Raw genomic sequence first — 27,714 nt, forward strand, 5'->3', positions numbered from 1 at the left:
GATTCGGTCGAGGTTCCCACAATCACGAGGGGGGGTCTGGGACCGAGTGTAGAGGGAGAATGCGTTCCCATTAGTGGAAGGATGGAGAGGCGGAGAGATACAGATCGAAGGTGATTGGTCGGAGCCAGTGATGGAGAGACGAGGAGGAACTTTTACACTGCGAGTGGTTAGGGTGTGGAATGGACTGTGTGAGAGTGTGGAGGAGGCAGGGTCACACAGCGAGTGGTTAGGGTGTGGAATGGAGTGTGTGAGAGTGTGGAGGAGGCAGGGTCACACAGCGAGTGGTTAGGGTGTGGAATGGACTGTGTGAGAGTGTGGAGGAGGCAGTGTCACACAGCGAGTGGTTAGGGTGTGGAATGGACTGTGTGAGAGTGTGGAGGAGGCAGGGTCACACAGCGAGTGGTTAGGGTGTGGAATGGACTGTGTGAGAGTGTGGAGGAGGCAGGGTCACACAGCGAGTGGTTAGGGTGTGGAATGGACTGTGTGAGAGTGTGGAGGAGGCAGGGTCACACAGCGAGTGGTTAGGGTGTGGAATGGTCTGTGTGAGAGTGTGGAGGAGGCAGGGTCACACAGCGAGTGGTTAGGGTGTGGAATGGACTGTGTGAGAGTGTGGAGGAGGCAGGGTCACACAGCGAGTGGTTAGGGTGTGGAATGGACTGTGAGAGAGTGTGGAGGAGGCAGGGTCACACAGCGAGTGGTTAGGGTGTGGAATGGACTGTGAGAGAGTGTGGAGGAGGCAGGGTCACACAGCGAGTGGTTAGGGTGTGGAATGGACTGTGTGAGAGTGTGGAGGAGGCAGGGTCACACAGCGAGTGATTAGGGTGTGGAATGGACTGTGTGAGAGTGTGGAGGAGGCAGGGTCACACAGCGAGTGGTTAGGGTGTGGAATGGACTGTGTGAGAGTGTGGAGGAGGCAGGGTCACACAGCGAGTGGTTAGGGTGTGGAATGGAGTGTGTGAGAGTGTGGAGGAGGCAGGGTCACACAGCGAGTGGTTAGGGTGTGGAATGGATTGTGTGAGTGTGGAGGAGGCAGGGTCACGCAGCGAGGGGTCAGGGTGTGGAATGGACTGTGAGAGTGTGGAGGAGGCAGGGTCACACAGCGAGTGGTTAGGGTGTGGACTGTGTGAGAGTGTGGAGGAGGCAGGGTCACACAGCGAGTGGTTAGTGTGTGGAATGGACTGTGTGAGAGTGTGGAGGAGGCAGGGTCACACAGCGAGTGGTTAGGGTGTGGACTGTGTGAGAGTGTGGAGGAGGCAGGGTCACACAGCGAGTGGTTAGGGTGTGGAATGGACTGTGTGAGAGTGTGGAGGAGGCAGGGTCACACAGCGAGTGGTTAGGGTGTGGAATGGACTGTGAGAGTGTGGAGGAGGCAGGGTCACACAGCGAGTGGTTAGGGTGTGGAATGGACTGTGTGAGAGTGTGGAGGAGGCAGGGTCACACAGCGAGTGGTTAGGGTGCGGAATGGACTGTGTGAGAGTGTGGAGGAGGCAGGGTCACACAGCGAGTGGTTTGGGTGTGGAATGGACTGTGTGAGAGTGTGGAGGAGGCAGGGTCACACAGCGAGTGGTTAGGGTGTGGAATGGACTGTGTGAGAGTGTGGAGGAGGCAGGGTCACACAGCGAGTGGTTAGGGTGTGGACTGTGAGAGAGTGTGGAGGAGGCAGGGTCACACAGCGAGTGGTTAGGGTGTGGAATGGACTGTGTGAGAGTGTGGAGGAGGCAGGGTCACACACCGAGTGGTTAGGGTGTGGAATGGACTGTGTGAGAGTGTGGAGGAGGCAGGGTCACACAGCGAGTGGTTAGGGTGTGGATTGGAGTGGGTGAATGTGTGGAGGAGGCAGGGTCACACAGCGAGTGGTTAGGGTGTGGAATGGACTGTGTGAGAGTGTGGAGGAGGCAGGGTCACACAGCGAGTGGTTAGGGTGTGAAATGGACTGTGTGAGAGAGTGGAGGAGGCAGGGTCACACAGCGAGTGGTTAGGGTGTGGAATGGACTGTGTGAGAGTGTGGAGGGGCAGGGTCATACAGCGAGTGGTTAGGGTGTGGAATGGACTGTGTGAGAGTGTGGAGGAGGCAGGGTCACACAGCGAGTGGTTAGGGTGTGGAATGGACTGTGTGAGAGTGTGGAGGAGGCAGGGTCACACAGCGAGTGGTTAGGGTGTGGAATGGACTGTGTGAGTGTGGAGGAGGCAGGGTCACACACCGAGTGGTTAGGGTGTGGAATGGACTGTGTGAGAGTGTGGAGGAGGCAGGGTCACACAGCGAGTGGTTAGGGTGTGGAATGGACTGTGTGAGAGTTTGGAGGAGGGAGGGTCACACAGCGAGTGGTTAGGGTGTGGACTGTGTGAGAGTGTGGAGGAGGCAGGGTCACACAGCGAGTGGTTAGGGTGTGGAATGGACTGAGAGTGTGGAGGAGGCAGGGTCACACAGCGAGTGGTTAGGGTGTGGAATGGACTGTGTGAGAGTGTGGAGGAGGCCGGGTCACACAGCGAGTGGTTAGGGTGTGGAATGGACTGTGTGAGAGTGTGGAGGAGGCAGGGTCACACAGCGAGTGGTTAGGGTGTGGAATGGACTGTGTGAGAGTGTGGAGGAGGCAGGGTCACACAGCGAGTGGTTAGGGTGTGGAATGGACTGTGTGAGAGTGTGGAGGAGGCAGGGTCACACAGCGAGTGGTTAGGGTGTGGAATGGACTGTGAGAGTGTGGAGGAGGCAGGGTCACACAGCGAGTGGTTAGGGTGTGGAATGGAGTGCGTGAGAGTGTGGAGGAGGCAGGGTCACACAGCGAGTGGTTAGGGTGTGGAATGGAGTGTGTGAGAGTGTGGAGGAGGCAGGGTCACACAGCGAGTGGTTAGGGTGTGGAATGGAGTGTGTAAGAGTGTGGAGGAGGCAGGATCACACAGCGAGTGGTTAGGTTGTGGAATGGACTGTGTGAGAGTGTGGAGGAGGCAGGGTCACACAGCGAGTGGTTAGGGTGTGGAATGGAGTGTGTGAGAGTGTGGAGGAGGCAGGGTCACACAGCGAGTGGTTAGGGTGTGGAATGGACTGTGTGAGAGTGTGGAGGAGGCAGGGTCACACAGCGAGTGATTAGGGTGTGGAATGGACTGTGTGAGAGTGTGGAGGAGGCAGGGTCACACAGCGAGTGGTTAGGGTGTGGAATGGACTGTGTGAGAGTGTGGAGGAGGCAGGGTCACACAGCGAGTGGTTAGGGTGTGGAATGGACTGTGTGAGAGTGTGGAGGAGGGAGGGTCACAGCGAGTGATTAGGGTGTGGAATGGACTGTGTGAGAGTGTGGAGGAGGCAGGGTCACACAGCGAGTGGTTAGGGTGTGGAATGGACTGTGTGAGAGTGTGGAGGAGGCAGGGTCACACAGCGAGTGGTTAGGGTGTGGAATGGAGTGTGTGAGAGTGTGGAGGAGGCAGGGTCACACAGCGAGTGGTTAGGGTGTGGAATGGATTGTGTGAGTGTGGAGGAGGCAGGGTCACGCAGCGAGGGGTCAGGGTGTGGAATGGACTGTGAGAGTGTGGAGAAGGCAGGGTCACACAGCGAGTGGTTAGGGTGTGGAATGGACTGTGTGAGAGTGTGGAGGAGGCAGGGTCACACAGCGAGTGGTTAGGGTGTGGAATGGAGTGTGTGAGAGTGTGGAGGAGGCAGGGTCACACAGCGAGTGGTTAGGGTGTGGAATGGACTGTGTGAGAGTGTGGAGGAGGCAGTGTCACACAGCGAGTGGTTAGGGTATGGAATGGACTGTGTGAGAGTGTGGAGGAGGCAGGGTCACACAGCGAGTGGTTAGGGTGTGGACTGTGTGAGAGTGTGGAGGAGGCAGGGTCACACAGCGAGTGGTTAGTGTGTGGAATGGACTGTGTGAGAGTGTGGAGGAGGCAGGGTCACACAGCGAGTGGTTAGAGTGTGGACTGTGTGAGAGTGTGGAGGAGGCAGGGTCACACAGCGAGTGGTTAGGGTGTGGAATGGACTGTGTGAGAGTGTGGAGGAGGCAGGGTCACACAGCGAGTGGTTAGGGTGTGGAATGGACTGTGAGAGTGTGGAGGAGGCAGGGTCACACAGCGAGTGGTTAGGGTGTGGAATGGACTGTGTGAGAGTGTGGAGGAGGCAGGGTCACACAGCGAGTGGTTAGGGTGCGGAATGGACTGTGTGAGAGTGTGGAGGAGGCAGGGTCACACAGCGAGTGGTTTGGGTGTGGAATGGACTGTGTGAGAGTGTGGAGGAGGCAGGGTCACACAGCGAGTGGTTAGGGTGTGGAATGGACTGTGTGAGAGTGTGGAGGAGGCAGGGTCACACAGCGAGGAGTTAGGGTGTGGACTGTGTGAGAGTGTGGAGGAGGCAGGGTCACACAGCGAGTGGTTAGGGTGTGGACTGTGAGAGAGTGTGGAGGAGGCAGGGTCACACAGCGAGTGGTTAGGGTGTGGAATGGACTGTGTGAGAGTGTGGAGGAGGCAGGGTCACACACCGAGTGGTTAGGGTGTGGAATGGACTGTGTGAGAGTGTGGAGGAGGCAGGGTCACACAGCGAGTGGTTAGGGTGTGGATTGGAGTGGGTGAATGTGTGGAGGAGGCAGGGTCACACAGCGAGTGGTTAGGGTGTGGAATGGACTGTGTGGAGGGGCAGGGTCATACAGCGAGTGGTTAGGGTGTGGAATGGACTGTGTGAGAGTGTGGAGGAGGCAGGGTCACACAGCGAGTGGTTAGGGTGTGAAATGGACTGTGTGAGAGAGTGGAGGAGGCAGGGTCACACAGCGAGTGGTTAGGGTGTGGAATGGACTGTGTGAGAGTGTGGAGGGGCAGGGTCATACAGCGAGTGGTTAGGGTGTGGAATGGACTGTGTGAGAGTGTGGAGGAGGCAGGGTCACACAGCGAGTGGTTAGGGTGTGGAATGGACTGTGTGAGAGTGTGGAGGAGGCAGGGTCACACAGCGAGTGGTTAGGGTGTGGAATGGACTGTGTGAGTGTGGAGGAGGCAGGGTCACACACCGAGTGGTTAGGGTGTGGAATGGACTGTGTGAGAGTGTGGAGGAGGCAGGGTCACACAGCGAGTGGTTAGGGTGTGGAATGGACTGTGTGAGAGTGTGGAGGAGGGAGGGTCACACAGCGAGTGGTTAGGGTGTGGACTGTGTGAGAGTGTGGAGGAGGCAGGGTCACACAGCGAGTGGTTAGGGTGTGGAATGGACTGAGTGTGTGGAGGAGGCAGGGTCACACAGCGAGTGGTTAGGGTGTGGAATGGACTGTGTGAGAGTGTGGAGGAGGCAGGGTCACACAGCGAGTGGTTAGGGTGTGGAATGGACTGTGTGAGAGTGTGGAGGAGGCAGGGTCACACAGCGAGTGGTTAGGGTGTGGAATGGACTGTGTGAGAGTGTGGAGGAGGCAGGGTCACACAGCGAGTGCTTAGGGTGTGGAATGGACTGTGAGAGTGTGGAGGAGGCAGGGTCACACAGCGAGTGGTTAGGGTGTGGAATGGAGTGTGTGAGAGTGTGGAGGAGGCAGGGTCACACAGCGAGTGGTTAGGGTGTGGAATGGAGTGTGTGAGAGTGTGGAGGAGGCAGGATCACACAGCGAGTGGTTAGGTTGTGGAATGGACTGTGTGAGAGTGTGGAGGAGGCAGGGTCACACAGCGAGTGGTTAGGGTGTGGAATGGAGTGTGTGAGAGTGTGGAGGAGGCAGGGTCACACAGCGAGTGGTTAGGGTGTGGAATGGACTGTGTGAGAGTGTGGAGGAGGCAGGGTCACACAGCGAGTGATTAGGGTGTGGAATGGACTGTGTGAGAGTGTGGAGGAGGCAGGGTCACGCAGCGAGGGGTCAGGGTGTGGAATGGACTGTGTGAGAGTGTGGAGAAGGCAGGGTCACACAGCGAGTGGTTAGGGTGTGGCCTGTGTGAGTGTGTGGAGGAGGCAGGGTCACACAGCGAGTGGTTAGGGTGTGGAATGGACTGTGTGAGTGTGTGGAGGAGGCAGGGTCACACAGCGAGTGGTTAGGGTGTGGAATGGTCTGTGTGAGAGTGTGAAGGAGGCAGGGTCACACAGCGAGTGGTTAGGGTGTGGAATGGACTGTGTGTGAGTGTGGAGGAGGCAGGGTCACACAGCGAGTGGTTAGGGTGTGGACTGTGTGAGAGTGTGGAGGAGGCAGGGTCACACAGCGAGTGGTTAGGGTGTGGACTGTGAGAGTGTGGAGGAGGCAGGGTCACACAGCGAGTGGTTAGGGTGTGGAATGGACTGTGAGAGTGTGGAGGAGGCAGGGTCACACAGCGAGTGGTTAGGGTGTGGACTGTGTGAGAGTGTGGCGGAGGCAGGGTCACACAGCGAGTGGTTAGGGTGTGGAATGGACTGTGTGAGAGTGTGGAGGAGGCAGGGTCACACAGCGAGTGGTTAGGGTGTGGAATGGACTGTGTGAGAGTGTGGAGGAGGCAGGGTCACACAGCGAGTGGTTAGGGTGTGGAATGGAGTGTGTGAGAGTGTGGAGGAGGCAGGGTCACACAGCGAGTGGTTAGGGTGTGGAATGGACTGTGTGAGAATGTGGAGGAGGCAGGGTCACACAGCGAGTGGTTAGGGTGCGGAATGGACTGTGTGAGAGTGTGGAGGAGGCAGGGTCACACAGCGAGTGGTTAGGGTGTGGAATGGACTGTGTGAGAGTGTGGAGGAGGCAGGGTCACACAGCGAGGGGTTAGGGTGTGGAATGGACTGTGTGAGAGTGTGGAGGAGGCAGGGTCACACAGCGAGTGGTTAGGGTGTGGAATGGACTGTGTGAGAGTGTGGAGGAGGCAGGGTCACACAGCGAGTGGTTAGGGTGTGGAATGGACTGTGTGAGAGTGTGGGGGAGGCAGGGTCACACAGCGAGTGGTTAGGGTGTGGAATGGACTGTGTGAGAGTGTGGAGGAGGCAGGGTCACACAGCGAGTGGTTAGGGTGTGGAATGGACTGTGTGAGAGTGTGGAGGAGGCAGGGTCACACAGCAAGGGGTTAGGGTGTGGAATGGACTGTGTGAGAGTGTGGAGGAGGCAGGGTCACACAGCGAGGGGTTAGGGTGTGGAATGGACTGTGTGAGAGTGTGGAGGAGGCAGTGTCACACAGCGAGTGGTTAGGGTGTGGAATGGACTGTGTGAGAGTGTGGAGGAGGCAGGGTCACACAGCGAGTGGTTAGGGTGTGGAATGGACTGTGTGAGAGTGTGGAGGAGGCAGGGTCACATAGCGAGTGGTTAGAATGTGGAATGGACTGTGTGAGAGTGTGGAGGAGGCAGGGTCACACAGCGAGTGGTTAGGGTGTGGAATGGACTGTGTGAGAATGTGGAGGAGGCAGGGTCACACAGCGAGTGGTTAGGGTGTGGAATGGACTGTGTGAGAGTGTGGAGGAGGCAGGGTCACACAGCGAGTGGTTAGGGTGTGGAATGGACTGTGTGAGAGTGTGGAGGAGGCAGGGTCACACAGCGAGTGGTTAGGGTGTGGAATGGACTGTGTGAGAGTGTGGAGGAGGCAGGGTCACACAGCGAGTGGTTAGGGTGTGGACTGTGTGAGAGTGTGGAGGAGGCAGGGTCACACAGCGAGTGGTTAGGGTGTGGAATGGACTGTGTGAGAGTGTGGAGGAGGCAGGGTCACACAGCGAGTGGTTAGGGTGTGGAATGGACTGTTTGAGAGTGTGGAGGAGGCAGGGTCACACAGCGAGTGGTTAGGGTGTGGAATGGACTGTGTGAGAGTGTGGAGGAGGCAGGGTCACACAGCGAGTGGTTAGGGTGTGGAATGGACTGTGTGAGAGTCTGGAGGAGGCAGGGTCACACAGCGAGTGGTTAGGGTGTGGAATGGAGTGTGTGAGAGAGTGGAGGAGGCAGGGTCACACAGCGAGTGGTTAGGGTGTGGAATGGACTGTGTGAGAGTGTGGAGGAGGCAGGGTCACACAGCGAGTGGTTAGGGTGTGGAATGGACTGTGTGAGTGTGTGGATGAGGCAGGGTCACACAGCGAGTGGTTAGGGTGTGGAATGGACTGTGTGAGAGTGTGGAGGAGGCAGGGTCACACAGCGAGGGTTAGGGTGTGGAATGGACTGTGTGAGAGTGTGGATGAGGCAGGGTCACACAGCGAGTGGTTAGGGTGTGGAATGGACTGTGTGGGAGTGTGGAGGAGGCAGGGTCACACAGCGAGTGGTTAGGGTGTGGACTGTGTGAGAGTGTGGAGGAGGCAGGGTCACACAGCGAGTGGTTAGGGTGTGGAATGGACTGTGTGGGAGTGTGGAGGAGGCAGGGTCACACAGCGAGTGGTTAGGGTGTGGAATGGACTGTGTGAGAGTGTGGAGGAGGCAGGGTCACACAGCGAGTGGTTAGGGTGTGGACTGTGTGAGAGTGTGGAGGAGGCAGGGTCACACAGCGAGTGGTTAGGGTGTGGAATGGAGTGTGTGAGAGTGTGGAGGAGGCAGGGTCACACAGCGAGTGGTTAGGGTGTGGAATGGACTGTGAGAGTGTGGAGGAGGCAGGGTCACACAGCGAGTGGTTAGGGTGTGGAATGGACTGTGTGAGAGTGTGGAGGAGGCAGGGTCACACAGCGAGTGGTTAGGGTGTGGAATGGACTGTGAGAGTGTGGAGGAGGCAGGGTCACACAGCGAGTGGTTAGGGTGTGGAATGGACTGTGTGAGAGTGTGGAGGAGGCAGTGTCACACAGCGAGTGGTTAGGGTGTGGAATGGAGTGTGTGAGAGTGTGGAGGAGGCAGGGTCACACAGCGAGTGGTTAGGGTGTGGAATGGACTGTGTTAGAGTGTGGAGGAGGCAGGGTCACACAGCGAGTGGTTAGGGTGTGGAATGGACTGTGTGAGAGTGTGGAGGAGGCAGGGTCACACAGCGAGTGGTTAGGGTGTGGAATGGACTGTGTGAGAGTGTGGAGGAGGCAGGGTCACACAGCGAGTGGTTAGGGTGTGGAATGGAGTGTGTGAGAGTGTGGAGGAGGCAGGGTCACACAGCGAGTGGTTAGGATGTGGAAAGGACTATGTGAGAGTGTGGAGGAGGCAGGGTCACACAGCGAGTGGTTAGGGTGTGGACTGTGTGAGAGTGTGGAGGAGGCAGGGTCACACAGCGAGTGGTTAGGGTGTGGAATGGACTGTGTGAGAGTGTGGAGGAGGCAGGGTCACACAGCGAGTGGTTAGGGTGTGGAATGGAGTGTGTGAGAGTGTGGAGGAGGCAGGGTCACACAGCGAGTGGTTAGGGTGTGGAATGGAGTGTGTGAGAGTGTGGAGGAGGCAGGGCCACACAGCGAGTGGTTAGGATGTGGAAAGGACTATGTGAGAGTGTGGAGGAGGCAGGGTCACACAGCGAGTGGTTAGGGTGTGGAATGGACTGTGTGAGAGTGTGGAGGAGGCAGGGTCACACAGCGAGTGGTTAGGGTGTGGAATGGAGTGTGTGAGAGTGTGGAGGAGGCAGGGTCACACAGCGAGTGGTTAGGGTGTGGAATGGAGTGTGTGAGAGTGTGGAGGAGGCAGGGTCACACAGCGAGTGGTTAGGATGTGGAAAGGACTATGTGAGAGTGTGGAGGAGGCAGGGTCACACAGCGAGTGGTTAGGGTGTGGACTGTGTGAGAGTGTGGAGGAGGCAGGGTCACACAGCGAGTGGTTAGGGTGTGGAATGGACTGTGTGAGAGTGTGGAGGAGGCAGGGTCACACAGCGAGTGGTTAGGGTGTGGAATGGAGTGTGTGAGAGTGTGGAGGAGGCAGGGTCACACAGCGAGTGGTTAGGGTGTGGAATGGAGTGTGTGAGAGTGTGGAGGAGGCAGGGTCACACAGCGAGTGGTTAGGATGTGGAAAGGACTATGTGAGAGTGTGGAGGAGGCAGGGTCACACAGCGAGGGGTTAGGGTGTGGAATGGACTGTGTAGCTGGAAGCTGAAGTGGGAGTGTACTCTGAGTTCCGGTCTGGTTTGGGGGAGGGGGGGAAATCTCGGAAGCGTAGATTGAAAGCCTGGAGGTGCGTCATTGTTGAAGCAGAGCGGCTGGGAGCAATGTTTGGGGAGAATTCCGAGGCGGGATGTTTGAATGTCGAGTTAAAGGTTCAGGGGGAGCGGTAGGGTCAGGGTGTGACATGTTTGTGTTGGGTTGTTGAGGAATCCATGGAATCTGCTTTGGTAGCATGTGCCATTTCTGTTGGCGTGTGGTGCATCTCATCTCGGTTTGCCTCGGATCCTTCTTGCCCTGAATGTTTGAGTTTGACACAGAGATGGCAACTTGTTTTCTGAACTTGTATATGTCGGCCACACCTGGGGTAAAGGAATAGCGAATATTTGAATAATTTGCTTGAAGTTGTGTTAAGATCTGTCCAACCGTTTGAGTCTGGTGTGATTTAATTCAGTATTCTTGTTTGAAAATCAGTGGTTAACACTGTTGCCTCATAGCTCCAGGGTCCCAGGTTCGATTCGCGGCTTGGGTCGCTGTCTGTGCGGAGTCTGCACGTCCTCCCCGTGTCTGCGTGGGTTTCCTCCGGGCGCTCTGCAAGTCCCAAAGACGTGTTTGGTAATTTGAACATTCTGAATTCTCCCTCGGTGTACCCGAACAGGCGCCGGAACATGGCGACTAGGGGCTTTTCATAGCAACTTCATTGCAGTGTTACTGTAAGCCTACTTGTGATAATAAAGATTATTATGAAGTGTTTCAGTCGTTGTGTCAAGAGTTCATCAGCAGACTCCTGTGACTTTGCTCAGCAACCTCCGATGGAATGAAGATTTGATCATTACTGAGAAGGGTGAGGGGCTACGGGGACAGGGGCGGGGCACCAGGTGACTTGGTTTCTTGGCGGAGGCAGTACAACGGGTGGAAGGTACCTCAGTCGGCCCTGCTCTCAGGGGTTAATGAAATGAATGAATGAAAATCGCGTATTGTCACAAGTAGGCTTGTGAAAAGCCCCTAGTCGCCACATTCCGGCACCTGTTCGGGGAGGCTGGGACGGGGATTGAACCGTGCTGCTGGCCTGCTTTCAAAGCCAGCTATTTAGCCCTGTGCTAAACCAGCCCCCATCAGGTTATTGATCAGATCGGACGACTGATGCAGTGAGGCACCGAGCACCAACCTCTTTAAAAGCAAACTTCAGCTCACGCACTCCCACCATGTGAGCCGTTTCACGAAGCAACTTCGGAGCCATCAACTCGACAAAATCCTCCAGACCAACACGTCCCCCAACTGTTCAAAAAACACCCAACACAACAGCACATTAATATCAGCTCAGTGTAACAGTACAGAGAGTTACTGTGTCTAACCCCGTGCTCGACCTGTCCTGGGAGTGTTTGATGGGGACAGTGTAGAGGGAGCATTACTCTGTATCTAACCCCGTGCTGTACCTGTCCTGGGAGTGTTTGATGGGGACAGTGGAGAGGGAGCTTTACTCTGTATCTGACCCCGTGCTGTACCTGTCCTGGGAGTGTTTGATGGGGACAGTGTAGAGGGAGCTTTACTCTGTATCTAACCCCGTGCTGTACCTGTCCTGGGAGTGTTTGATGGGGACAGTGCAGAGGGAGCTTTACTCTGTATCTAATCCCGTGCTGTACCTGCCCTGGGAGTGTTTGATGGGGACAGTGTAGAGGGAGCTTTACTCTGTATCTAACCCCGTGCTGTACCTGTCCTGGGAGTGTTTGATGGGGACAGTGTAGAGGGAGCTTTACTCTGTATCTAACCCCGTGCTGTACCTGTCCTGGGAGTGTTTGATCGGGACAGTGTAGAGGGAGCTTTACTCTGTATCTAACCCCGTGCTGTACCTGTCCTGGGAGTGTTTGATGGGGACATTGTAGAGGGAGCTTTACTCTGTATCTAACCCCATGCTGTATCTGTCCTGGGAGTGTTTGATGGGGACAGTGTAGAGGGAGCTTTACTCTGTATCTAACCCGTTGCTGTACCTGCCCTGGGAGTGTTTGATGGGGACAGTGTAAGGGAGCTTTACTCTGTATCTAACCCCGTGCTGTACCTGTCCTGGGAGAGTTTGATGGGGACAGTGTAGAGTGAGCTTTACTCTGTATCTAACCCCGTGCTGTACCTGTCCCGGGAGTGTTTAATGGGGACAGTGTAGAGGGAGATTTACTCTGTATCTAACCCCGTGCTGTACCTGTCCTGGGAGTGTTTGATGGGGACACTGTAGAGGGAGCTTTACTCTGTATCTAACCCCGTGCTGTACCTGTCCTGGGAGTGTTTGATGGGGACATTGTAGAGGGAGCTTTACTCTGTATCTAACCCCATGCTGTACCTGTCCTGGGAGTGTTTGATGGGGACAGTGTAGAGGGAGCTTTACTCTGTATCTAACCCGTTGCTGTACCTGTCCCGGGAGTGTTTAATGGGGACAGTGTAGAGGGAGATTTACTCTGTATCTAACCCCGTGCTGTACCTGTCCTGGGAGTGTTTGATGGGGACAGTGCAGAGGGAGCTTTACTCTGTATCTAACCCCGTGCTGTACCTCTCCGGGAGTGTTTGATGGGGACAGTGTAGAGGGAGCTTTACTCTCTATCTAACCCCGTGCTGTACCTGTCCTGGGAGTGTTTGATGGGGCCAGTGTAGAGGGAGCTTTGCTCTGTATCTAACCCCGTGCTGTACCTGTCCTGGGAGTGTTTGATGGGGACAGTGTAGAGGGAACTTTACTCTGTATCTAACCCCGTGCTGTACCTGTCCTGGGAGTGTTTGATGAGGACAGTGCAGAGGGAGCTTTACTCTGTATCTAACCCCGTGCTGTACCTGTCCTGGGAATGTTTGATGGGGACAGTGTAGAGGGAGCTTTACTCTGTATCTAACCCCGTGCTGTACCTGTCCTGGGAGTGTTTGATGGGGACAGTGTAGAGGGAGCTTTACTCTGTATCTAACCCCGTGCTGTACCTGTTCTGGGCGTGTTTGATGGGGACAGTGTAGAGGGAGCTTTACTCTGTATCTGACCCCGTGCTGTACCTGTCCTGGGAGTGTTTGATGGGGACAGTGTAGAGGGAGCTTTACTCTGTATCTAACCCCGTGCTGTACCTGTCCTGGGAGTGTTTGATGGGGACAGTGTAGAGGGAGCTTTACTCTGTATCTAGCCCCGTGCTGTACCTGTCCTGGGAGTGTTTGATGGGGACAGTGTAGAGGGAGCTTTACTCTGTATCTAACCCCGTGCTGTACCTGTCCTGGGAGGGTTTGATGGGGACAGTGTAGAGGGAGCTTTACTCTGTATCTACCCCGTGCTGTACCTGTCCTGGGAGAGTTTGATGGGGTCAGTATAAATATGTACGTACGTCTCATTTTAATCTGTTGACTAACTTCCAGCAGCTCCATCTCTGTGGGCATGTAGCCCATGGTTCTCATGCATTCGCCGAGGTCCTTGTAGCTGATGTATCCATCCTGATCGGTGTCAAATTCATTAAACGCATCAGATATCTCTGTAGCAGGATATTAAAATAGATCATTACTGGAAGGTTTGAGCACCTTAATCTGCATTTCTCTCTTTAAAAGGGTCCCTGACGGAGAGACTCCCTCTTTAAACAGGGTCCCTGACGGAGAGACACCCTCTTTAAACACTGTCCCTGACGGAGAGACTCCCTCTTTAAACAGGGTCCCCGACGGAGAGACTCCCTCTTTAAACAGGGTCCCTGACGGAGAGACTCCCTCTTTAAACAGGGTCCCTGACGGAGAGACTCCCTCTTTAAACAGGGTCCCTGACGGAGAGACTCCCTCTTTAAACAGGGTCCCTGACGGAGAGACTCCCTCTTTAAACAGGGTCCCTGACGGAGAGACTCCCTCTTTAAACAGGGTCCCTGACGGAGAGACTCCCTCTTTAAACAGGGTCCCTGACGGAGTGACTCCCTCTTTAAACAGGGTCCCTGACGGAGAGACTCCCTCTTTAAACAGGGTCCCTGACGGAGAGACTCCCTCTTTAAACAGGGTCCCTGACGGAGAGACTCTCTCTTTAAACAGGGTCCCTGACGGAGAGACTCCCTCTTTAAACAGGGTCCCTGACGGAGAGACTCCCTCTTTAAACAGGGTCCCTGACGGTGAGACTCCCTCTTTAAACACTGTCCCCGACGGAGAGACTCCCTCTTTAAACAGGGTCCCTGACGGAGAGACTCCCTCTTTAAACACTGTCCCTGACGGAGAGACTCCCTCTTTAAACAGGGTCCCTGACGGAGAGACTCCCTCTTTAAACAGGGTCCCTGACGGAGAGACTCCCTCTTTAAACAGGGTCCCTGATGGAGAGACTCCCTCTTTAAACAGGGTCCCTGACGGAGAGACTCCCTCTTTAAACAGGGTCCCTGACGGAGAGACTCCCTCTTTAAACACTGTCCCTGACGGAGAGACTCCCTCTTTAAACAGGGTCCCTGACGGAGAGACTCCCTCTTTAAACAGGGTCCCTGACGGAGAGACTCCCTCTTTAAACAGGGTCCCTGACGGAGAGACTCCCTCTTTAAACACTGTCCCCGACGGAGAGTCTCCCTCTTTAAACAGGGTCCCTGACGGAGAGACTCCCTCTTTAAACAGGGTCCCTGACGGAGAGTCTCCCTCTTTAAACAGGGTCCCTGACGGAGAGACTCCCTCTTTAAACAGGGTACCTGACAGAGAGACTCCCTCTTTAAACACTGTCCCTGACGGAGAGACTCCCTCTTTAAACAGGGTCCCTGACGGAGAGACTCCCTCTTTAAACAGGGTCCCTGATGGAGAGACTCCCTCTTTAAACAGGGTCCCTGATGGAGAGACTCCCTCTTTAAACAGGGTCCCTGACGGAGAGACTCCCTCTTTAAACACTGTCCCCGACGGAGAGACTCCCTCTTTAAACAGGGTCCCTGACGGAGAGACTCCCTCTTTAAACAGGGTCCCTGACGGAGAGACTCCCTCTTTAAACAGGTTCCCTGACGGAGAGACTCCCTCTTTAAACAGGGTCCCTGACGGAGAGACTCCCTCTTTAAACAGGGTCCCTGACGGAGAGACTCCCTCTTTAAACAGGGTCCCTGACGGAGAGACTCCCTCTTTAAACAGGGTCCCTGATGGAGAGACTCCCTCTTTAAACACTGTCCCCGACGGAGAGACTCCCTCTTTAAACAGGGTCCCTGACGGAGAGACTCCCTCTTTAAACAGGGTCCCTGACGGAGAGACTCCCTCTTTAAACAGGTTCCCTGACGGAGAGACTCCCTCTTTAAACAGGGTCCCTGACGGAGAGACTCCCTCTTTAAACAGGGTCCCTGACGGAGAGACTCCCTCTTTAAACAGGGTCCCTGACGGAGAGACTCCCTCTTTAAACAGGGTCCCTGACGGAGAGACTCCCTCTTTAAACAGGGTCCCTGACGGAGAGACTCCCTCTTTAAACAGGGTCCCTGACGGAGAGACTCCCTCTTTAAACAGGGTCCCTGACAGAGAGACTCCCTCTTTAAACAGGGTCCCTGACGGAGAGACTCCCTCTTTAAAAGGGTCCCTGACGGAGAGACTCCCTCTTTAAACACTGTCCCCGACGGAGAGACTCCCTCTTTAAACAGGGTCCCTGACAGAGAGACTCCCTCTTTAAACAGGGTCCCTGACGGAGAGACTCCCTCTTTATACTGGGTCCCTGACGGAGAGACTCTCTCTTTAAACACTGTCCCTGACGGAGAGACTCCCTCTTTAAACAGGGTCCCTGACGGAGAGACTCCCTCTTTATACTGGGTCCCTGACGGAGAGTCTCCCTCTTTAAACACTGTCTCTGACGGAGAGACTCCCTCTTTAAACAGGGTCCCTGACGGAGAGACTCCCTCTTTAAACAGGGTCCCTGACGGAGAGACTCCCTCTTTAAACAGGGTCCTTGACGGAGAGACTCCCTCTTTAAACAGGGTCCCTGACGGAGAGACTCCCTCTTTAAACAGGGTCCCTGACGGAGAGACTCCCTCTTTAAACAGGGTCCCTGACGGAGAGACTCCCTCTTTAAACACTGTCCCTGACGGAGAGACTCCCTCTTTAAACAGGGTCCCTGACGGAGAGACTCCCTCTTTATACTGGGTCCCTGACGGAGAGACTCCCTCTTTAATCAGGGTCCCTGACAGAGAGACTCCCTCTTTAAACAGGATCCCTGACGGAGAGACTCCCTCTTTAAACACTGTCCCTGACGGAGAGACTCCCTCTTTAACCAGGGTCCCTGACGGAGAGACTCCCTCTATAAACAGGGTCCCTGACAGAGAGACTCCCTCTTTAAACACTGTCCCTGACGGAGAGACTCCCTCTTTAAATACTGTCCCTGACGGAGAGACTCCCTCTTTAAACACTGTACCTGACGGAGAGACTCCCTCTTTAAACAGTGTCCTTGGCGGAGAGACTCCCTCTTTAAACAGGGTCCCTGACGGAGAGACTCCCTCTTTAAACACTGTCCCTGACGGAGAGACTCCCTCTTTAAACAGGGTCCCTGACGGAGAGACTCCCTCTTTAAACACCGTCCCTGACAGAGAGACTCCCTCTTTAAACAGGGTCCCTGGCGGAGAGACTCCCTCTTTAAACAGGGTCCCTGACGGAGAGACTCCCTCTTTAAACAGGGTCCCTGACGGAGAGACTCCCTCTTTAAACACTGTCCCTGACGGAGAGACTCCCTCTTTAAACAGGGTCCCTGACGGAGAGACTCCCTCTTTAAACAGGGTCCCTGACGGAGAGACTCCCTCTTTAAACAGGGTCCCTGACGGAGAGACTCCCTCTTTAAACAGGGCCCCTGACGGAGAGACTCTCTCTTTAAACACTGTCCCTGACGGAGAGACTCCCTCTTTAAACACTGTCCCTGACGGTGAGACTCCCTCTTTAATCAGGGTCCCTGACGGAGAGACTCCCTCTTTAAACACTGTCCCTGACGGAGAGACTCCCTCTTTAAACACGGTCCCTGACGGAGAGACTCCCTCTTTAAACACTGTCCCTGATGGAGAGACTCCCTCTTTAAACACGGTCCCTGACGGAGAGACTCTCTCTTTAAACAGGGCCCCTGACGGAGAGACTCCCTCTTTAAACACTGTCCCTGACGGAGAGACTCCCTCTTTAAACAGGGTCCCTGACGGAGAGACTCTCTCTTTAAAAGGGTCCCTGACGGAGAGACTCCCTCTTTAAACACTGTCCCTGACGGAGAGACTCCCTCTTTAAACACTGTCCCTGACGGAGAGACTCCCTCTTTAAACACTGTCCCTGACGGAGGGACTCCCTCTTTAAACACTGTCCCTGACGGAGAGACTCCCTCTTTAAACACTGTCCCTGACGGAGAGACTCACTCTTTAAACACTGTCCCTGACGGAGAGACTCCCTCTTTAAACAGGGTCCCTGACGGAGAGACTCTCTCTTTAAAAGGGTCCCTGACGGAGAGACTCCCTCTTTAAACAGGGTCCCTGACGGAGAGACTCCCTCTTTATACTGGGTCCCTGACGGAGAGTCTCCCTCTTTAAACACTGTCCCTGACGGAGAGACTCCCTCTTTAAACAGGGTCCCTGACGGAGAGACTCCCTCTTTAAACAGGGTCCCTGACGGAGAGACTCCCTCTTTAAACAGAGTCCCTGACGGAGAGACTCCCTCTTTAAACAGGGTCCCTGACGGAGAGACTCCCTCTTTAAACACTGTCCCTGACGGAGAGACTCCCTCTTTAAACAGGGTCCCTGACGGAGAGACTCCCTCTTTATACTGGGTCCCTGACGGAGAGACTCCCTCTTTAATCAGGGTCCCTGACAGAGAGACTCCCTCTTTAAACAGATTCCCTGACAGAGAGACTCCCTCTTTAAACAGGGTCCCTGACGGAGAGACTCCCTCTTTAAATACTGTCCCTGACGGAGAGACTCCCTCTTTAAACACTGTCCCTGACGGAGAGACTCCCTCTTTAAACACTGTACCTGACGGAGAGACTCCCTCTTTAAACAGTGTCCTTGGCGGAGAGACTCCCTCTTTAAACAGGGTCCCTGACGGAGAGACTCCCTCTTTAAACACTGTCCCTGACGGAGAGACTCCCTCTTTAAACACTGTCCCTGACGGAGAGACTCCCTCTTTAAACACTGTCCCTGACGGAGAGACTCCCTCTTTAAACAGGGTCCCTGACAGAGAGACTCCCTCTTTAAACAGGGTCCCTGACGGAGAGACTCCCTCTTTAAACAGGGTCCCTGACGGAGAGACTCCCTCTTTAAACAGGGTCCCTGACGGAGTGACTCCCTCTTTAAACACTGTCCCTGACGGAGAGACTCCCTCTTTAAACAGGGTCCCTGACGGAGAGACTCTCTCTTTAAACAGGGTCCCTGACTGAGAGACTCCCTCTTTAAACAGGGTCCCTGACGGAGAGACTCCCTCTTTAAACACTGTCCCTGACGGAGAGACTCCCTCTTTAAACACTGTCCCTGACGGAGAGACTCCCTCTTTAAACAGGGTCCCTGACAGAGAGACTCCCTCTTTAAACAGGGTCCCTGACGGAGAGACTCCCTCTTTAAACAGGGTCCCTGACGGAGAGACTCCCTCTTTAAACACTGTCCCTGACGGAGAGACTCCCTCTTTAAACAGGGTCCCTGACAGAGAGACTCCCTCTTTAAACACTGTCCCTGACGGAGAGACTCCCTCTTTAAACAGGGTCCCTGACGGAGAGACTCCCTCTTTAAACACTGTCCCTGACGGAGAGACTCCCTCTTTAAACAGGGTCCCTGACGGAGAGACTCTCTCTTTAAACAGGGTCCCTGACTGAGAGACTCCCTCTTTAAACAGGGTCCCTGACGGAGAGACTCCCTCTTTAAACACTGTCCCTGACGGAGAGACTCCCTCTTTAAACAGGGTCCCTGACGGAGAGACTCCCTCTTTAAACAGGGTTCCTGACGGAGAGACACCCTCTTTAAACAGGGTCCCTGACGGAGAGACTCCCTCTTTAAACAGGGTCCCTGACGGAGAGACTCCCTCTTTAAACAGGGTCCCTGACGGAGAGACTCCCTCTTTAAACACTGTCCCTGACGGAGAGACTCCCTCTTTAAACAGGGTCCCTGACGGAGAGACTCCCTCTTTAAACAGGGTCCCTGACGGAGAGACTCCCTCTTTAAACACTGTCCCTGACGGAGAGACTCCCTCTTTAAACAGGGTCCCTGACAGAGAGACTCCCTCTTTAAACACTGTCCCTGACGGAGAGACTCCCTCTTTAAACAGGGTCCCTGACGGAGAGACTCCCTCTTTAAACACTGTCCCTGACGGAGAGACTCCCTCTTTAAACAGGGTCCCTGACTGAGAGACTCCCTCTTTAAACACTGTCCCTGACGGAGAGACTCCCTCTTTAAACAGGGTCCCTGACGGAGAGACTCCCTCTTTAAACACTGTCCCTGATGGAGAGACTCCCTCTTTAAACAGGGTTCCTGACGGAGAGACACCCTCTTTAAACAGGGTCCCTGACGGAGAGACTCCCTCTTTAAACAGGGTCCCTGACGGAGAGACTCCCTCTTTAAACACTGTCCCTGACGGAGAGACTCCCTCTTTAAACAGGGTCCCTGACGGAGAGACTCCCTCTTTAAACAGGGTCCCTGACGGAGAGACTCCCTCTTTAAACACTGTCCCTGACGGAGAGACTCCCTCTTTAAACAGGGTCCCTGACAGAGAGACTCCCTCTTTAAACAGGGTCCCTGACGGAGAGACTCCCTCTTTAAACACTGTCCCTGACGGAGAGACTCCCTCTTTAAACAGGGTCCCTGACGGAGAGACTCCCTCTTTAAACACTGTCCCTGACGGAGAGACTCCCTCTTTAAACAGGGTCCCTGACGGAGAGACTCTCTCTTTAAACAGGGTCCCTGACTGAGAGACTCCCTCTTTAAACACTGTCCCTGACGGAGAGACTCCCTCTTTAAACAGGGTCCCTGACGGAGAGACTCCCTCTTTAAACAGGGTCCCTGACGGAGAGACTCCCTCTTTAAACACCGTCCCTGACAGAGAGACTCCCTCTTTAAACAGGGTCCCTGACGGAGAGACTCCCTCTTTAAACAGGGTCCCTGACGGAGAGACTCCCTCTTTAAACAGGGTCCCTGACGGAGAGACTCTCTCTTTAAACAGGGTCCCTGACTGAGAGACTCCCTCTTTAAACACTGTCCCTGACGGAGAGACTCCCTCTTTAAACAGGGTCCCTGACGGAGAGACTCCCTCTTTAAACACCGTCCCTGGCGGAGAGACTCCCTCTTTAAACACTGTCCCTGACGGAGAGACTCCCTCTTTAAACAGGGTCCCTGACGGAGAGACTCCCTCTTTAAACAGGGTCCCTGACGGAGAGACTCCCTCTTTAAACACCGTCCCTGGCGGAGAGACTCCCTCTTTAAACAGGGTCCCTGACGGAGAGATTCCCTCTTTAAACACTCCCTGACGGAGAGACTCCCTCTTTAAACAGGGTCCCTGACGGAGAGACTCCCTCTTTAAACACTGTCCCTGACGGAGAGACTCCCTCTTTAAACAGGGTCCCTGACGGAGAGACTCCCTCTTTAAACAGGGTCCCTGACGGAGAGACTCCCTCTTTAAACAGGGCCCCTGACGGAGAGACTCCCTCTTTAAACAGGGCCCCTGACGGAGAGACTCTCTCTTTAAACACTGTCCCTGACGGAGAGACTCCCTCTTTAAACACTGTCCCTGACGGTGAGACTCCCTCTTTAATCGGGGTCCCTGACGGAGAGACTCCCTCTTTAAACACTGTCCCTGACGGAGAGATTCCCTCTTTAAACACGGTCCCTGACGGAGAGACTCCCTCTTTAAACAGGGCCCCTGACGGAGAGACTCCCTCTTTAAACAGGGTCCCTGACAGAGAGACTCCCTCTTTAAACAGGGTCCCTGACAGAGAGACTCCCTCTTTAAACAGGGTCCCTGACGGAGAGACTCCCTCTTTAAACAGGGTCCCTGACAGAGAGACTCCCTCTTTAAACAGGGTCCCTGACGGAGAGACTCCCTCTTTAAACACTGTCCCTGACGGAGAGACTCCCTCTTTAAACCGGGTCCCTTACGGAGAGACTCCCTCTTTAAACAGGGTCCCTGACAGAGAGACTCCCTCTTTAAACAGGGTCCCTGACAGAGAGACTCCCTCATTAAACACTGTCCCTGACAGAGAGACTCCCTCTTTAAACAGGGTCCCTGACGGAGAGACTTCCTCTTTAAACCGGGTCCCTTACGGAGAGACTCCCTCTTTAAACAGGGTCCCTGACGGAGAGACTCCCTCTTTAAACAGGGTTCCTGACGGAGAGACACCCTCTTTAAACAGGGTCCCTGACGGAGAGACTCCCTCTTTAAACAGGGTCCCTGACGGAGAGACTCCCTCTTTAAACAGGGTCCCTGACGGAGAGACTCCCTCTTTAAACACTGTCCCTGACGGAGAGACTCCCTCTTTAAACAGGGTCCCTGACGGAGAGACTCCCTCTTTAAACAGGGTCCCTGACGGAGAGACTCCCTCTTTAAACACTGTCCCTGACGGAGAGACTCCCTCTTTAAACAGGGTCCCTGACAGAGAGACTCCCTCTTTAAACACTGTCCCTGACGGAGAGACTCCCTCTTTAAACAGGGTCCCTGACGGAGAGACTCCCTCTTTAAACACTGTCCCTGACGGAGAGACTCCCTCTTTAAACAGGGTCCCTGACTGAGAGACTCCCTCTTTAAACACTGTCCCTGACGGAGAGACTCCCTCTTTAAACAGGGTCCCTGACGGAGAGACTCCCTCTTTAAACACTGTCCCTGATGGAGAGACTCCCTCTTTAAACAGGGTTCCTGACGGAGAGACACCCTCTTTAAACAGGGTCCCTGACGGAGAGACTCCCTCTTTAAACAGGGTCCCTGACGGAGAGACTCCCTCTTTAAACACTGTCCCTGACGGAGAGACTCCCTCTTTAAACAGGGTCCCTGACGGAGAGACTCCCTCTTTAAACAGGGTCCCTGACGGAGAGACTCCCTCTTTAAACACTGTCCCTGACGGAGAGACTCCCTCTTTAAACAGGGTCCCTGACAGAGAGACTCCCTCTTTAAACACTGTCCCTGACGGAGAGACTCCCTCTTTAAACAGGGTCCCTGACGGAGAGACTCCCTCTTTAAACACTGTCCCTGACGGAGAGACTCCCTCTTTAAACAGGGTCCCTGACGGAGAGACTCTCTCTTTAAACAGGGTCCCTGACTGAGAGACTCCCTCTTTAAACACTGTCCCTGACGGAGAGACTCCCTCTTTAAACAGGGTCCCTGACGGAGAGACTCCCTCTTTAAACAGGGTCCCTGACGGAGAGACTCCCTCTTTAAACACCGTCCCTGACAGAGAGACTCCCTCTTTAAACAGGGTCCCTGACGGAGAGACTCCCTCTTTAAACAGGGTCCCTGACGGAGAGACTCCCTCTTTAAACAGGGTCCCTGACGGAGAGACTCTCTCTTTAAACAGGGTCCCTGACTGAGAGACTCCCTCTTTAAACACTGTCCCTGACGGAGAGACTCCCTCTTTAAACAGGGTCCCTGACGGAGAGACTCCCTCTTTAAACACCGTCCCTGACGGAGAGACTCCCTCTTTAAACACCGTCCCTGGCGGAGAGACTCCCTCTTTAAACAGGGTCCCTGACGGAGAGATTCCCTCTTTAAACACTGTCCCTGACGGAGAGACTCCCTCTTTAAACAGGGTCCCTGACGGAGAGACTCCCTCTTTAAACACTGTCCCTGACGGAGAGACTCCCTCTTTAAACAGGGTCCCTGACGGAGAGACTCCCTCTTTAAACAGGGTCCCTGACGGAGAGACTCCCTCTTTAAACAGGGCCCCTGACGGAGAGACTCCCTCTTTAAACAGGGCCCCTGACGGAGAGACTCTCTCTTTAAACACTGTCCCTGACGGAGAGACTCCCTCTTTAAACACTGTCCCTGACGGTGAGACTCCCTCTTTAATCAGGGTCCCTGACGGAGAGACTCCCTCTTTAAACACTGTCCCTGACGGAGAGATTCCCTCTTTAAACACGGTCCCTGACGGAGAGACTCCCTCTTTAAACAGGGCCCCTGACGGAGAGACTCCCTCTTTAAACAGGGTCCCTGACAGAGAGACTCCCTCTTTAAACAGGGTCCCTGACAGAGAGACTCCCTCTTTAAACAGGGTCCCTGACGGAGAGACTCCCTCTTTAAACAGGGTCCCTGACAGAGAGTCTCCCTCTTTAAACAGGGTCCCTGACGGAGAGACTCCCTCTTTAAACACTGTCCCTGACGGAGAGACTCCCTCTTTAAACCGGGTCCCTTACGGAGAGACTCCCTCTTTAAACAGGGTCCCTGACAGAGAGACTCCCTCTTTAAACACTGTCCCTGACGGAGAGACTCCCTCTTTAAACAGGGTCCCTGACAGAGAGACTCCCTCATTAAACACTGTCCCTGACAGAGAGACTCCCTCTTTAAACAGGGTCCCTGACGGAGAGACTTCCTCTTTAAACCGGGTCCCTTACGGAGAGACTCCCTCTTTAAACAGGGTCCCTGACGGAGAGACTCCCTCTTTAAACAGGGTCCCTGACGGAGAGACTCCCTCTTTAAACAGAGTCCCTGACGGAGAGACTCCCTCTTTAAACAGAGTCCCTGACGGAGAGACTCCCTCTTTAAACAGGGTCCCTGACGGAGAGACTCCCTCTGTAAACACTGTCCCTGACGGAGTGACTCCCTCTTTAAACAGAGTCCCTGACGGAGAGACTCCCTCTTTAAACAGGGTCCCTGACGGAGAGACTACCTCTTTAAACAGGGTCCCTGACGGAGAGACTCCCTCTTTATTCAATGCTCCGTCTGAACAATGACAATTTGCACGCTGCCAAATAGCGGGGCGGCTTTTTGCTCACCTTCCAATTCTTCAACTGCTAAATCCCGGTCCTGTGGGTGGAAGAGAGAAATTGAGAGATGAATCTTCAAACGTCAACCATATTCTAGCCAAGGATGGGGGACCTGTGCCGTCTCCACGTCACTGGTGCTGCACAGGAGGGTGTTAGCAACTCCGCATTCGACAGGAACCACAAGACATTTCCCACTGTGTGCAAGATTTACCGGAACGTTCTCCGGAATGAGGCACGTGAATCAACGCGGAGAGATTGCCGACGCAGGGACTGCTCTGCTGGGAGCCCAGGAGTTTGAGAAAAAACATTTTTAATTGAGATTTGGGCGATATACAAGGCGAGGATAAGCGTGAACATATATTGGGAGGTCGATATTTACACATCGGTCTGGGTCGATAATTTATAACATTCTTATATTATTGTCAGTGGTGGTTATGGATTTCTGTTTCTCGTTCTCCGGTGTGTTTTAATCTCGCTGGTCTGATACCCCGAAGACTGCCACTGCCGGGCATTGCCCCGGAGAAGGCTGCCCAGCACCCCGCAAGTCTGGGGCAAGACCAGAATATGTGGGTGTGGTTGGTCGGGCCTCCTGGGCCCCGTTCACATCCATCCTCCACCTCCGGGTAGATTCAGGTTGAGGTGACGTGGATCCTCTGCACCACCTCCAGCTGCGTTCGGTGGAGCCTCGAGCACGCGGAGGCGGAATTGCCCCTGTGTCGTGTTTCTCTCCAGAATCCCCACCCTCTTTCAAACCCCCACTTCCCCCGCGTCCAGCTGGCCCTCTCGTGGTCGTCATGGGTACGCGCTCGATCAGCAAATACCTGAGTTCATTGCCCCACCAGCGAGATCCCTACTCCAGCGAGGAGGTCAGGACAGTCACCAGGGACTGCCAAATCTGCGCGGAGTGCAAACCGCACTTCTACCGGCCAGAGAGGGCGCACCTGATAAAGGCTTCCCGTCCCTTTGAACGCCTCAGCATGGACTTCAAAGGCCCCCTCCCCTCCACCGACTGCAACACGTACTTCCTGAACGTGATTGATGAGTACTCCCGGTTCCCTTTCGCCATCCCCTGCCCCAACATGACCGCAACCACCGTCATCAAGGCCCTCCAGGGTATCTTTGCACTGTTCGGGTTCCCCGCTTACATACACAGTGACAGGGGGTCCTCCTTTATGAGCGACGAACTGCGTCAATTCCTGCTAAGCAAGGACATCGCCTCGAGCAGGACGACCAGTTACAACCCCCGGGGTAACGGGCAGGTACAGAGGGAGAACGGAACGGTCTGGAAGACCGTCCTACTGGCCCTACGGTCCAGGAATCTCCCAGTCTCCCGCTGGCAGGAAGTCCTCCCGGATGCCCTCCACGCCATCCGGTCACTGCTTTGTACGACCACCAATCAGACACCTCACGAACGTCTCCTTGTCTTCCCCAGGAAGTCCTCCTCTGGGACCTCACTCCCGACCTGGCTGACAGCTCCCGGACCCATCCTGCTCCGAAAACACGTGCGGGCGCACAAGTCGGACCCGTTGGTCGAGAGGGTCCATCTTCTCCACGCTAACCCCCAGTACGCCTCCGTGGCGTACCCCGACGGCCGACAAGATACGGTCTCCCTACGAGACCTGGCGCCCGCCGGAACCCCACGCACACCCCAGCCACCAGTCCCATCCTCCCTCCCACCGGGGCACCTTACAGGAGGATCGGTCCTTCCCCCGCCCCCGTCTAGGCCCCCCCACCCACCCACCGACGCCCCCCCGCAGGCGCTCCCTTCCCAGGTCAACCGTTTTCCCCACCAGCGCCGTCTAGGGGTGTTGAAGCTGCCACAGACGCCCGAGACTCCACCGGAGTCACCACCGAAGCTCCGACGATCAGAGAGGACGACCAGGCCCCCGATCGACTGATTGCTTCATTTTAAATTGTAAATTTAAATCATCAATTGTAAATAGCTATCTGAATTGTAAATAGTTACAAAACGCTGTACGGAGGTATTACGGTACCTCCATAACTAATTATACCACGTGACCATGTTGTAACATCAGGCCACCACTCCCACTGGACTCTCTTTCAACAGGGGGTGAATGTGGTAGGAGTGGTATTACGGTACCTGATAGGCTGGAGCACCATTGGTGGAAACTGTATGCTTTCTATTGGTTAAGGTGTATGGTAGCTCCGCCCTGCTAGACGGGGTATAAGAGCCCGTGCCGCCCCAGCAGCCCTCATTCTGTACCTGAGCTGCTGGGGGAAACATCTAGCTTATTGAAGCCTTCAGTTGGACTACAACCTCGCTTTAGTGGTCATTCATCGTGCATCAATACACTCGACGATTCAGTCATTCACTGTATATTCCCACCTGTATCAAACCTTCCAAAATGCTTCACCTCACATTTATCCAGATTGTCCAATACAAGAGGGGGGAGTGTGAGATTAATTGTGTATGTGAGAGAGGGGAAATCAGCCAGGGTTCCTGCTCTTGATCACTGTCCAGTGATCCCTGGGTTAGAGAGAGAGGGGAAATCAGCCAGGGTTCCTGCTCTTGATCACTGTCCAGTGATCCCTGGGTTAGAGAGAGAGAGGGGAAATCAGCCAGGGTTCCTGCTCCTGATCACTGTCCAGTGACCCCTGGGTTAGAGAGAGAGGGGGGAAATCAGCCAGGGTTCCTGCTCCTGATCACTGTCCAGTGATCCCTGGGTTAGAGAGAGAGAGAGAGGGGAAATCAGCCAGGGTTCCTGCTCCTGATCACAGTCCAGTGATCCCTGGGTTAGAGAGAGAGAGAGGAAATCAGCCAGGGTTCCAGCTCCTGATCACTGTCCAGTGATCCCTGGGTTAGAGAGAGAGAGAGGGAAATCAGCCAGGGTTCCTGCTCCTGATCGCTGTCCAGTGATCCCTGGGTTAGAGAGAGAGGGGAAATCAGCCAGGGTTCCTGCTCCTGATCACTGTCCAGTGATCCCTGGGTTAGAGAGAGAGGGGAAATCAGCCAGGGTTCCTGCTCCTGATCACTGTCCAGTGATACCTGGGTTAGAGAGAGAGGGGAAATCAGCCAGGGTTCCTGCTCCTGATCACTGTCCAGTGATCCCTGGGTTAGAGAGAGAGGGGAAATCAGCCAGGGTTCCTGCTCCTGATTGCTGTCCAGTGATCCCTGGGTTAGAGACAGAGGGGGGAAATCAGCCAGGGTTCCTGCTCCTGATCACTGTCCAGTGATCCCTGGGTTAGAGAGAGAGAGGGGAAATCAGCCAGGGTTCCTGCTCCTGATCACTGTACAGTGATCCCTGGGTTAGAGAGAGAGAGGGGAAATCAGCCAGGGTTCCTGCTCCTGATCACTGTACAGTGTTCCCTGGGTTAGAGAGAGAGAGGGGAAATCAGCCAGGGTTCCTGCTCCTGATCACTGTCCAGTGATCCCTGGGTTAGAGAGAGAGGGGAAATCAGCCAGGGTTCCTGCTCCTGATCACTGTCCAGTGATCCCTGGGTTAGAGAGAGAGAGGGGAAATCAGCCAGGGTTCCTGCTCCTGATCACTGTCCAGTGATCCCTGGGTTAGAGAGAGAGGGGAAATCAGCCAGGGTTCCTGCTCCTGATCACTGTCCAGTGATCCCTGGGTTAGAGAGAGGGGAAATCAGCCAGGGTTCCTGCTCCTGATCACTGTCCAATGATCCCTGGGTTAGAGTGAGAGAGGGGAAATCAGCCAGGGTTCCTGTTCCTGATCACTGCCCAGTGACCCCTGGGTTAGAGAGAGAGGGGAAATCAGCCAGGGTTCCTGCTCCTGATCACTGTCCAGAGATCCCTGGGTTAGACAGAGAGAGAGGGGAAATCAGCCAGGGTTCCTGCTCCTCATCACTGTCCAGTGATCCCTGGGTTAGAGAGAGAGGGGAAATCAGCCAGGGTTCCTGCTCCTGATCACTGTCCAGTGATCCCTGGGTTAGAGAGAGAGAGGGGAAGTCAGCCAGGGTTCCTGCTCCTGGTCACTGTCCAGTGATCCCTGGGTTAGAGAGAGAGAGGGGAAATCAGCCAGGGTTCCTGCTCCTCAT

General features: G+C 54.7%; 1 protein-coding gene across 1 annotated transcript in view; it reads right to left on the reverse strand.

Annotated features, from left to right (window-relative positions):
* The window catches only part of LOC140411552 (calcium-binding protein 4-like), a 43,567-nt gene that overhangs the window by 6,335 nt on the left and 9,518 nt on the right, over positions 1-27,714 (reverse strand). The window contains exons 2-4 of the mRNA XM_072500634.1: positions 23,707-23,737; positions 13,204-13,347; positions 11,031-11,140 (exon numbers count right to left, since the gene is read on the reverse strand). Coding sequence (XP_072356735.1) covers positions 11,031-11,140; positions 13,204-13,347; positions 23,707-23,737 — 285 coding nt within the window. The remainder of the gene's footprint in view (positions 1-11,030; positions 11,141-13,203; positions 13,348-23,706; positions 23,738-27,714) is intronic.

The sequence above is a fragment of the Scyliorhinus torazame genome, chromosome 4 (genome assembly GCF_047496885.1).
Source record: "Scyliorhinus torazame isolate Kashiwa2021f chromosome 4, sScyTor2.1, whole genome shotgun sequence".
In the NCBI taxonomy this organism is placed as follows: domain Eukaryota; kingdom Metazoa; phylum Chordata; class Chondrichthyes; order Carcharhiniformes; family Scyliorhinidae; genus Scyliorhinus; species Scyliorhinus torazame.